The sequence below is a fragment of the Lynx canadensis genome, chromosome B3 (assembly GCF_007474595.2).
Source record: "Lynx canadensis isolate LIC74 chromosome B3, mLynCan4.pri.v2, whole genome shotgun sequence".
NCBI lineage: Eukaryota > Metazoa > Chordata > Mammalia > Carnivora > Felidae > Lynx > Lynx canadensis.
In genome coordinates, this window is record NC_044308.2 from 41,152,685 (window position 1) to 41,165,184 (window position 12,500).

General features: G+C 35.6%; 1 protein-coding gene across 5 annotated transcripts in view; it reads right to left on the minus strand.

Annotated features, from left to right (window-relative positions):
- The window catches only part of USP3 (ubiquitin specific peptidase 3), a 104,292-nt gene that overhangs the window by 48,466 nt on the left and 43,326 nt on the right, over positions 1-12,500 (minus strand). For 4 of the 5 annotated variants that reach the window (XM_030317976.2, XM_030317974.2, XM_030317975.2 and 1 more), the window contains 3 exons: positions 4,036-4,119; positions 2,079-2,160; positions 772-854 (listed from right to left, as the gene is read on the minus strand). In XM_030317976.2, the coding sequence (XP_030173836.1) occupies positions 772-854; positions 2,079-2,160; positions 4,036-4,119 (249 nt within the window). Of the gene's footprint in view, positions 1-771; positions 855-2,078; positions 2,161-4,035; positions 4,120-11,344; positions 11,462-12,500 lie in introns of those variants that run through there. The other variant, XM_030317978.1, reaches the window with a different exon arrangement.

Here is a 12,500-nt window from a genome sequence, read left to right on the forward strand (position 1 = left end):
CCTATAATCCTGGGGTCTGCATATTACAGCCCACAGGCCAAATCTGATCCTGGGCCAGTGACCTTTTACATTTAAAAAAATTTTCTTTAACGTTTATTTATTTTTGAGAGAGAGAGAGAGAGAGGGAGGGAGGGAGGGAGGGAGGGAAAAGGAGGCAGCCAGGGAGGAAGGGAGGAAATGGCGGGGAGGAGCAGAGAGAGAGGGAGACACAAATCTGAAACAGGCTCCAGGCTCTGAGCCATCAGCATAGAGCCTGATGCAGGGCTTGAACTCATGAACTGTGAGATCATGACTTCAGCTGAAGTCTGATGGTTAACAGACTGAACCATCCAGGCTCCCCACCAAGCTTTTACATTTTTAAAGAGATGTTTATAAAGGGTTGGGGTAGAAGAGAGGGGGAAGAGAAGAAGATATGAGACACTGTGTGTGGGATGCAAAGACTAAAGTATTTACTATCTGGCCATTTACTGAGAAAGTTTTCTGACCTCTGCTCTAGTTCATTCAAGAAGCAACAGGATATAAATAATGACAACTAACAGTTACTTACTGCTAGACACTGTTCTAAACACTTTATATAAATTATATTATTTAATCTTCCCAACCATCCTATGAGCAGAACTATTAACCTCAATTTTACTGATGAGGAAACTAAGGCACAGGGAAATGAGATAACATGCCACATGACTAGAGTTAGTGGCAGAGATAAAATCTGAAGCCTGAGCCTTTGCTCCTAACCGTTTTGCTAGAAACTAACTCTGATCTGAACATTACCTGAGTGACTGAAGGATGGCATTCATGAAACATGTGTTCCCCAAATTCCGAAGGCCTGTGGCACAAATGCCAGTGGTGCTTCCCTGTAAAATGGGATAAGAAAAGGCCATCAGCAATACCAAGAGAAGGCTGTGTCAGACATCAAAGCAAAGGCCTGTATTTGAAACTCTAGCATCAAACCAATTTGGAATTGGTCCTTTTTTGTCCAATGAATATTTCAAACTCTCGTTCTACTCTCTAAGTATCCAGATATTTTTAAAAGCCTACTTTTGATCCTGGGATTGTTCTCAATGGAAGTACCCCGTGGAAGCTTATATGGAAATCAGCATTAATAAATACCATGGAGTACACGATATAAAAACCAGGAAGATCCTTAAATGAAATAAAGTTTTAAGACTGAATGCTTTTACAAGATTTTATTAAAACTACTACAAATTGAAAAATATAAACATATACACCTCAAATAAATCTGTCCCCAAACTTTTAACTCTAAGCCATGCATAAAAGACCAATACATGTATTCCTAGCAACAGGATATCAGTCTTTAAAACGCTACCTGAATTTCCCTTAAAGACCAAGGCTTTGTTTTCTGATTAACTCTACAAATGCACCATGACATCTAAATATTACACCTTAGAAGTGAATCTACCAATCCAACACAAAACCTCTCTGCCCATAACTCAGATGGCCAGGGAACACTTTAAGCTCTTTATCGCACAAAATCATAACACTTCAATTAAGTGCATGTCTAAACATAACTAGCATGACAGCAGAGAGGCAGGTGTAGGGCAAAATTACTGATGTATTTATAAGTATTTAGCGACCGTTAAATTTTTTTAATTTATTCATGGCTCATACATCTGGTAACAGATGGTTACCAGAATGAGGAAGCATATTCTTTCATGATAGACTTTTATTAATGAAGTCCTAAGAAACAAAACTTACCAAAACCTCAGACCCATAGAATTTGCACTTAGGACCTTTAACAGAAGGAAGCAAAGAACTTTGGGATCTTCAGGAACAGAGTAATAAGATACATGACTAGGCTTTCAGAATGAACACTTGCTAAGGGAGAGGAACACAGTAGTAATCCTGATGGAAGGAAGGCACTGACAGATGGACTCACTGGGGTATTTAGTCACATCAAGAATCATTAGTACAAGTGGCAAACATTTCGTAAAATATTCCAAATCCAAGGCATGCATTTATGAAAGTTCATAAGGACCAACATTAGTGTTAGAGATGTAACAAAAACAGCGACTAGGTCTAAACCAATTCCTACATTTGCATAAATCTTAATTACTTACATTTACTTTTAATAACTTGGTGTTTAGTGATGAATTTTCCAAAAGTTTTCTTTTCCTATGCCTGTCAGCCGTGAAAGTGGAGCTATTAAAACAAAAACAGATAGTAAAAAAGACATTGACGCACACATACTACACAGCCTGTACTTCTGCCTCTAATCCTAGACAGGGCTTCTGTTGCTCTATTCAGATTACAAGAAGGGAGGAAGCCCTTGAAATGAGAGGGGCCAAAGAGTACTTAAAGTCCAAGTATTTTAACTAGTTGAGATTTTAAAGAAATCAATTCTTCCCTTATCAGCTTTATAATCTATTTAGTCAGTAAGACATGCATAAAAACTTCAGTTAATGAAAACTATACCGTGTTTTACTCAGAGACCTCAGGCTATTTTCTCTCATTATATGATTTTAAAATACTGTATTGCCTTTACATTTAAGTTTCCTAAGGGACACCTAGTTTTGGTATGTTCATACAACAGCTTTTAATATCAACTGCCAAAATAAAATAAATGGTACCTGATGACTAGGGGTGATTTGTACAAATTTCACTAGCATCAGCAGCCATTCCAGAGCCATTTCTATTCGTACAGCTTCAAAGCCATCACTGTTTAGATTTCTGTTTATTGCTTCAATTTTGGATTCAGGAAGTTTTATCTGAATAACAACCTACCTTGCTAGAGCTAAAAAATTCTATTCACATAAGTACTGTAATTTCTTTATGATGGCAAAGCATTTCACAAGTTACTGTAATTTCAAGTGACACAGCCCCTCACAAAAGAGGAAAAGAAGAGGGGCGCCTGGGTGGCTCAGCTGGTTGAGCATCTGACTTCGGCTCAGGTCATGGTCTCACTGTCCGTGAGTTTGAGCCCCGCATCAGGCTCTGTGCTGACCGTTCAGAGCCTGGAGCTTGCTTCGGATTCTGTGTCTCCCTCTCTCTCTGTCCTTCACCTGCTCGTGCTCTGTCCCTCTCTTTGTCTCTCAAAAATAAATAAACATTAAAAAAAATTTTAAAAAAAAGAGGAAAAGAAGAAAATAAGATCTTGTGCTATCATACAGGTGCAAAGGGACAATAATATAACAAACCTAATTTCCCTTAAAAATAATGCATAAATTTTAGTGCTTCTAAGAAGACCTCATAAAACATTTGACAAGGATTTTCGAATATCAAAGGTAATTCTATAATGATTTTCTACCATTTTATGTCCTTTCCTTACACCTCCAAAATTCCCCTTGCAAATAAATTGAGTAGCTTATAAATTGATGGGTAATAACTTTTTTTTTAATTTTATTTTTAAAAATTTACATCCAAATTAGTTAGCATATAGTGCAACAATGATTTCAGGAGTAGATTCCTTGATGCCCCTTACCCATTTAGCCCATCCTCCCTCCCACAATCCCTCCAGTAACCCTGTTTGTTCTCCACATTTATGAGTCTCTTCTGTTTTGTCCCCCTCCCTGTTTTTATATTATTTTTGCTTCCCTTCCCTTATGTTCAACTATTCTGTGTCTTAAAGTCCTCATATGAGTGAAGTCATATGATATTTGCCTTTCTCTGACTAATTTTGCTTAGCATAATACCCTCCAGTTCCATCCATGTAGTTGTAAATGGCAAGATTTCATTCTTTTTGACTGCCGAGTAATACTCCATTGTGTGTATGTATATATGTATATATGTGTGTGTGGACATACACTGATGGGTAATAACTTAAAAAAAAGGCTCATGGACTCTTGGCTATAACTTATGATAAATATTAAATGAAATAAATGCTCAGTTATGACCATTAACTATGGGCACAGTTTCAGATATCCAAAGTAAACCCAAAGTTTACTTCACTAACATTTCAATCACACTAAAAACATGATGGAAGTTATGGAACTCATTAAGAAAAATCCCACTCAAAAATTCTAAACAACCCCTCAACCCCATTCTATCTCCCTTCCTTTCCCAAAGCCTATTACTTACTTTTCCAAGTTCTGTAAGTGTTCTCTGACTTTCTGTACCAGTCCCAGCTTGGTGTCATTAACCACAAAATCATCACAGCGATAACTGCAAGAAAAATATTAATCAGTGTGTGTAAAGAGCTTGAGGAAACCACAGTAATGAAATCACTAAAAGGCCTGGCTGCTGCCAAGATGATCACATGGCTCTGCAGGCAGTTACTGTCAGTGGTAAGTTTAAAGAGAACTTGGAATCCACAATGGAATGTTTTTTAAAAGCCTTTTAAAAAAAGCCATGCAGGCAATGATCACTAGCTTCTTTTCACATTTTTACTCAAAAGCTCTTCAATTTCTCCTTCAAAAACAAAATAAGCTGCTACAGGTGTTACATTCTTTTTAGTGGTGCATAATACACAGAAAATAAAAAGCACCAAGTCGATTCACATAGCCTCAAGCCTAAAGCTTTCAGGTGATATTTCCCAACTCAAAATAATGGGAATTTGCAGGGAGGAAAGATTTAAGTGAAGAATAGGGAAAAGGCAGGGATAAATTAAAAACAAAAAAACTAAACTAAAAGATATACATTTAAAACAATTTAACTAAAATAAACTGAATTCAGATGGTTGAGAAGAATCTTCATTCTGAGGTGCTAGAAAACAAAAATAAACAGCAGCTACACCTTTCAGGAAACTGATAACTGCTTTGAAGAAAGATGTTAAGGTGTTCTTTAAAACTGATACTGTGAGGGGCACCTGGGTGGCTTAACTAGTTGAACATCCAACTCCCTATTTCAGCTCAGGTCATGATCTCATAGTCATGAGTTCGAGCCCCACGTTGGGCTCCACACTGAGTATGGAACCTGCTTGGGATTTTCTCCTTCCCTCTCTTCTGCCCCTCCCCCACATGCACTTTCTCTCTCAAAAAAAAATCAACACTATTAAAAATTAAGAAACAAAACAGATATTGTGTGTGTTTTTAGCAAGTCAGTAAGCAATTACAAGGACTCATATGTAATAGACATTACCTTGTACATTAGCATTCAATTTCTTTCCTGGAATAAAGCCAATTTTAACAACAACAACAAAAAACCTTACAAGCTAGTACCAATATGTTCTTTTGAATAGCAGCTTTGTATAAAACCACTATTTTAACTACCAAAGAATAATGACAATAATGCTGCCATTCTGAGCAAATTAAACTTTGAATGCATAGCAACTAGTAAAAATTAGGTCATTTCAGCAGAATCCAAAAAATATTTCTTACATGTCTGTAATCAGTCTATAAAAAAATGAGAAAAAAGGGGGAGAGTAATGAAAAAAAAAAAGATTACACACACAAAAGCATGGCTTGTGTCTCTTATTTACAGAAGTTAAAATTTCAAGTGATGCTTTTGAAAACTCTAAAATAATAATATATATGTAATTATTTAACACCCCTTCCCCCATTAACTGACTACCTATGCTGTCAATCATGAGTCTCTAATGTATTCTCCAAGTTTCCTAACATGTACACAAACAGCAAAAGCTACCTTTTACATCCCGGAGTGTTTTTCTATGGCCAAAGAACCAGCAATGGCAGGAGAATAATTCTTTAGCAGTTTTATGATAAAAACATACAAAGTTAAATTAGTGAAAAGGTTTAATTCCTTGCTTCTTCTCAGCATAAAGGTTAAGAGGGTTAAGGTCTACTCTATGAATCTGGGCTTAAATCACTTGGTTCCTCCATGAAGCTTAAGCATTGACTGAAGAATAAATTGCACTGCTACATTCTTCCTTACATTTTCATTTTATGTTTACATAAATTTATGCATGTATTACAAATAAAATACTCAGTATTCAGAACAAAAACAATATTAAATGCTAGTGTTCAACTGGGGAGCAACGTCTAAGAGTAAATTTAGATCACTTTTCATATATTTACCCTAAGCCATAATATCTAATAATATCTAACTGGAAACTCTAACCTCTACAAAAAAGTCGTTGTTCTGTTTAAACAAACTATGTCCAGTTAAACTAAATAACTGGGTTTTTTTTTCTTATTAAAGTAATTCTTTTTGGTGTAATATGGATTTAGCCTAGAATGTAAAATAACATTTGTTAAAGTAACACTTTCATATACTGAAATATAGATTTACTTATGCTTTTGCTCCATTCTAAATAAATCTGGCTTAACTGGATATAGTTGCTTCATCTCTCTGAACTTTCATCATTAAAGTAAGTAAGGTGCCAGGTGCCTGGGTGGCTCAGTCCGTTAAGCATCCGACTTCAGCTCAGGTCATGATCTCCTAGTTGGTGAGTTCGAGCCCCATGTCGGGTTCTATGCTAATGGCTCAGAACCTGGAGCCTTCTTCAGATTTTGTCTCCCCTTTTCTGCCCCCCCCCCTTACTGTCTCTCTTTCTCTCAAAAATAAACATTAAAAAAAATTAAATAAGTTGCTCAAGACTCTACAGCTGTGCTAATGTGACTGATGCAACTGAATAATTGAATTTTAATTTTTAAAAAATTCTAACTGATACAAAATTTCACTTAACATCTAAAGTATTTTTACAAAATACTTTTCCACTAAACACAATTTTATGGTTTTGGTAAAACTATGTTTCATTTTTATTATTACATCACATGATGGGTGCATGTGTCATTTCTAGTATTACACATTAGCATATTACCAATCTGGTTTATGTCAACAGAATGGTTGAGTTCATTATTTTTCTATGCAACAATGCAGCACTGCAATGTTTATGTGAATATTTTATACAGACAGCAGAGTTACTGTTATGTAAACAGTAATTGATAGTTAAGTTGAAATACTTATTTTAACTATAATAAAAATTTTTTTCTAGCTTAAAAATTATGAAAAAAATTTTAACTTTCACATGAAGGCACACTAATGAGGCAGTATCAAGTAGAGAAGTTATGCCACAAATTTTACAAAGGATGGCAATTACAATTTGTTACAGCAGAGCAAAATGAATGTTATATTAAAAAGGTTTCAAGATAATGGAGTAGACAATATTAAGAGTCACCTTCAGCAAATGCATATTCATTTAATAAGAAGTTGCCTCTCAACAGACAAAACTTAAAGCAGTTCATGAAATCAGAATTAAACATACAACAAAAAAATGTCTCAATGATTAGTAAAGGATCTGAGCTTATAATTTTGGCCAACTATAAAATGGCCTAGATTCTTGCTCAAGAAAGAAAACCATTTTTAGAAGAAGAGATAAAAAAAATTATCATTTCATTAAGGGAATTAGGATTTAAAATTTGAGGAAAAGATTAAAAAGAGATTTTACAAAATGTGAATTTTTTTTTTTTTTCCTAAAAGAGAAATAATCTTAAGCAGCCTCCACGCGTGGCACAGAACCTGATGTAGGGCTCAATTCCACAATCCTGGGATCATGACCTGAGCCAAAATCAAGAGTTGGACACTTAATCAATTGAGCCACCCAGGCACCCCCAAAATGTAAAAGATCTTAAATTGACCCACCAAGCAAGTGTCAGTGAATAAAGGACTTTTCTAACAATTAAACTCAATCAATTCAACATTTGAAAAATTGCAAGTACTTTTATTTTTAGCTTTACATGAGTTTCACAAGAGATACTGACCAATTAATACTGTGGGTATGTTTTGTCTCAAACGACTGTAGATAGGAAAAAGTTTCTATCAAGACAGACAATGGGCCAGCTATGTGAGATCAAAAATCTGAATTTATGGAGCACCTGGGTGGCTCGGTTGGTTAAGCGTCCTTTTCTTGATCTTGGCTCAGGTCATGATCTCATGGTTCGTGGGTTTGAGCCTCACATCAGGCTCTGCAGTGATGGTGCAGAGCCTGCTTGGGATTCTCTCTCCCCTCTCTATCTGCCCCTACCCCACTCACACTCTGTCTCTCTCAAAACAGTAAACTTAAAAAAATTCTTTTTACTATAAAAAATTTACTAAAATTCCCTTGTATTTATTCCACTGTATGATACATATTGAAAATATTTGTGTTCTGAAGGAGACTGTATCATGGATGTGGTTATTAAAATTGTTCAGTATATATGTGCAAATGCTATGAATCATCACCAATTTATGAAATTGGTTTTTAAAAAATTTTTTTAATGTTTATTTTTGAGAGAGAAAGAGACAGAGCACAAGTGGGGGAGGGGCAGAGAGAGAGGGAGACAGAATCCGAAGCAGGCTCCAGGTTCTGAGCTGTCTGCACAGAGTCGGATGCAGGCTCGAACTCATGAACTGTGAGATTATAACCTGAGCTGAAGATGGACACTCAACCAACTGAGCCACAGGCACCCCTAGAATCTACTTTTTTTAACTGCGATTTTTATAGAAGTCAAGCATTTCTAATGAAAATTTAGCATCTGAATGGAGATGTGCTGTAAGTGTAAGATATACACTGGATTTGGAAGGTTTCATGTAAAAATAAGAATACAAACAATCTCTAATTTTATGGTGATTACATGTTGACACATTATTTGAACAAGTGGGTTACATAAAATATACAATTAAAATCAATTCACCTATTTCTTCTGCTTTAATGTGACTATCAGGAAAGTTTAAATTACATGTATGACTTGTATTATTTCTGGTGGTAGCACTGCTAATCTAAAGGGTATCTAGGACATTACCCGCTCTAATACTCTATATTACTACCCAATATCATAAAGGGGTAACAAATTTAACTTTATTGAACTGTAAGAAATCATTTTTGTTTTGTCTGGTGTTGTTTTCACTGGTTTGAAACTTTTTTTAATGTTTTCACAACTGCCCCTATTTCTCAAGAGCCAATTTTAGGTTTTCTTACAGTCACTAAGGACACTTACCTTTAAGATTATAATTTTTATACTCTCTGAATTTACCACATGATTTGATAACTGAAATAATTTACCACTATTATTTGATGATGATGACGATGATGACATTTTGAAAGGAAAGCACCTACTTCTATAGGTCAAAATTTCTAAGAGTGCCTGGCATGTGGCAGAGATCAAGAACTGATAGTTTCCTTCCTCTGTGTAACCAAGAGCTGCCTCACAGCACAGGCTTCTCTACCTGCCCCAACTCCTTTTGATTTCTTCTTCCTCCCTGGCCCAGAGGTCAAAAGATAATAAGTAGCAAAAGTAGGATATAAATGAGAATTTAAATGTTGTCTGGTTGCCTTAGTCCTAGCTGAAGACACTGATTTCAAACTGGAAACTATCCCACTAATATTGGTATTAAAAAGTCTCAAGGCAAACAGAAGGATTTAAAAAGTAAACAAGTTCTGGGGTGCCTGGGTGGTTCAGTCAGTTAAGCATCCAACTCTTGATCTTGGTTCAGGTCATGACCTCATGGTTTGTGAGTTCCAGCCCTGTGTTGGGCTCTGAGCTGACAGTGCGGAGCCTGCTTGGGATTCTTCTCTCCCTCTCTCTACTCCTCTCCCCCCAAATAAATAAGCTTAAAACAAAAAAAAGTAAACAAGTTCTAAACATCTCTTCTGGAGGCGCCTGGGCAGCTCAGTCTGTTAAGCAGTCAGGTCATGATCTCAAAGTTTGTGGGTTCAAGCCCTGCATCAGGCTCTACAGTGTCAGCGCAGAGCCCACTTTGGATCCTCTCTCCGCCATCCCCCACCCCTGCTCCTTCCCTGCCTGCGTGCTCTCTCTCTCTCAAAAATAAACAAACATGAAAAAATATATTAAAAAAAATAAAATTTAAACATCTCTTCTGGTTTACAACTGTGTTGAAGCCAATCGGTCAGAATTATACTTACCTCAAACACCTAAAAAAAACAAAAACAAAAACAAAAACAAAAAAAACCAGCCACTCTCCTTGGTTTTTCCTTCAAGAAGATTATGTCAGAAAAAGAAGTACAAAAAAGTACTTAACTTGTAGGATGGGTTTCAAAAGCTTGTAGATTGGTCCTCTGAAACTCGGAATGCTTTTCCCATTTTGAAATAAATGTTATAAAATATGGTTAAATGTCATAAGGTGAACATACACCTGGCTCACAAAATGTAGTTGAAATAATACTATAAAGAGTTGTATTCCTCTTTTTCTTCTTTCTATACTGCTGTCACTGAGAAACTGTGAAAGGAGAAAGCTGGTCAGAGTTCAGGTAACTAACTTGATTAGTACTTCTCTCGAAGAGGGCCTGGGTTCAGCATCTCCTCATACACATAGGACTTCAAGTATGTAACAAACACAAGCCAAGAACCACCAATATTACACGACCAATTTTTAGGTTATTAAATTTACAATTAAGAAAGTTCTTATTTAGTAATTTTAGGTGATTTTTCAAGTAAAGATAAGCTCTACTTTTTTTTTTTGATTCATCAAAGCATCACATGACTATTTCAGGCTTAGAGAAGAACTTCCAAGAAAGTACAAAGATGGCTATGAGTTCTACTTCTAACAGACTATTTGTCAGATAAGGAAAAGGTCCACTTTTGTATTTAGAAAAAGGAACTTTTTAAGAAAATGTAAGTAACTTGAGCATTAAAGATAAAAAATAACACTTAGAAATCATATCAGGCAACATATTAGTGATGTTAGATAAAGAAATAGGATATAAAAAAACAAGGCAGGAAGGGGATTGGTATCTTTCTTTATTTCTAACACCTTGAGACAAACCACACTATCATCTTGGCTATGTAAAGACTCTTCTCAAATCCAAATTCCCTCAGCCAAAAATGATCTCTAAATAGTTTCAAATTACTTTAAGCCAATAGTTAATAAAGAAATTAAGCATATAGTATGGAATTACATGTACACTGATGTTAAGATAATAATTAACTTTACTACCTTGCACTGAAAGAATATACAAGTAGCAGCTAAATTTTCATAAAAAAATATGTTACTTATACTACTATATAATTAGGGAGGTAAAAAATGGATAAAATCAGAGGTTTATTTCACATTCTGCTTACTCTAATAAAGAGCAAAATAAAACTGTCCAACTTCTTGATTACATTGATTCCTTATGTGTATACTTTTAGATTTTCATTTATTTCTAATTTCTAACATCTAATCATATCTAATCCTTTCTACTTTTCTGTTTATAAAATCTCCCCCAAATCGATCTTTTTTCTCCTCTATTTCAACTAACATTCTATTCTCTACTTTGGTTATTTCCTCTGGTATGATCTTTCCCACCCCACCCACCCCCTTATACAGTGACTTTCAAATCCACAGATAACTACAGCCAAATTAAGCTATAGTATTTGGTGGTCCCACAATGTTAGCCTTACCTTCATTCTCTTCTCTCTCACCTTTCCCTCCCAATCTTCCCTTTCACTTCAGTATTACATGCTTTGCATTTAGATTTAAGCTTTCATCCCATATATATCAACTCCCTTACCTTTCTTTAGTATCTTCCATGTAGCACCATTCACTTGTTTAATGACAAAAATATTCCTCACTTTTGGTCATCTCCGTATGTGCTTTCTTTCCCCGGCTTTTTTTTTTTTAATTCTAGCTTAAAAATTTTTTTTTTTTTTTATTTTAACGTTTATTTATTTTTGAGACAGAGAGAGACAGAGCCATGAACGGGGGAGGGTCAGAGAGAGAGAGGGAGACACAGAATCTGAAACAGGCTGCAGGCTCTGAGCTGTCAGCACAGAGCCCGACGCGGGGCTTGAACTCACGAACTGCGAGATCATGACCTGAGCCGAAGTCGGATGCTTAACCGACTGAGCCACCCAGGCGCCCCAATTCTAACTTTAGAAACACTTCTTTCTTCACTATTTTCACTCCTGCATTACATGCCCCCTCTAATTCTAAAAGGCAAAACCCTCATCTATTAAGAAGAAATCTCCAAATTAGTTTCATCAGGCACCTAATCAAGTTAAAAAGTAAACCACAAAACTACCCCCAATATATTTATATGTTTGTATTAAGAAATCACATATATGTAAGTAAATCTAAATTAATGTGCATAATATAAAAAAGAAACATCTTAAAATAAGCTGGAGGTAAAATAAACTATTTGAAAATGTCTTGTTATTCATGATATCTTCACACTATGATTAAACTAATATCTCAAAGTATAATATACACAGGGTGAAATTTGCCATTAATGATAATAGATACAAATTCATACTTCTTATAGCTTAAGCTTTCTGTCCAAACTTATTGGATCTGATTAGTCTGTGTTTTTATTAGATAGCCAATATTTTTATCTTCTCCTGTGTTTGATGAGCTCAGAGTGGGAAAGTCTGTTAGCTTTCCCTTTTCTTGTTCACTAGTATTTGCATTATTATCTTGCAGGGCTTATTTGGTAAAAATCTCTTGTATTGTTTTTTTATTGTAAGTAGCCTCCACACCCAATGTGGGGCTGGAACTCACAATCCTGAGATCAAGAGTTGCATGCTCTACCAACTGAGCCAGCCAGGTGCCCCATTTGGTAAAAATCATTTAAACAGTGTATCATGTGATGAGGGTTGACTTGGAAAAACTAAGTAAATCCATGTAACTAAGCAGACTGCAATAAACTGCAAAATGCTAAAGGTGAACAA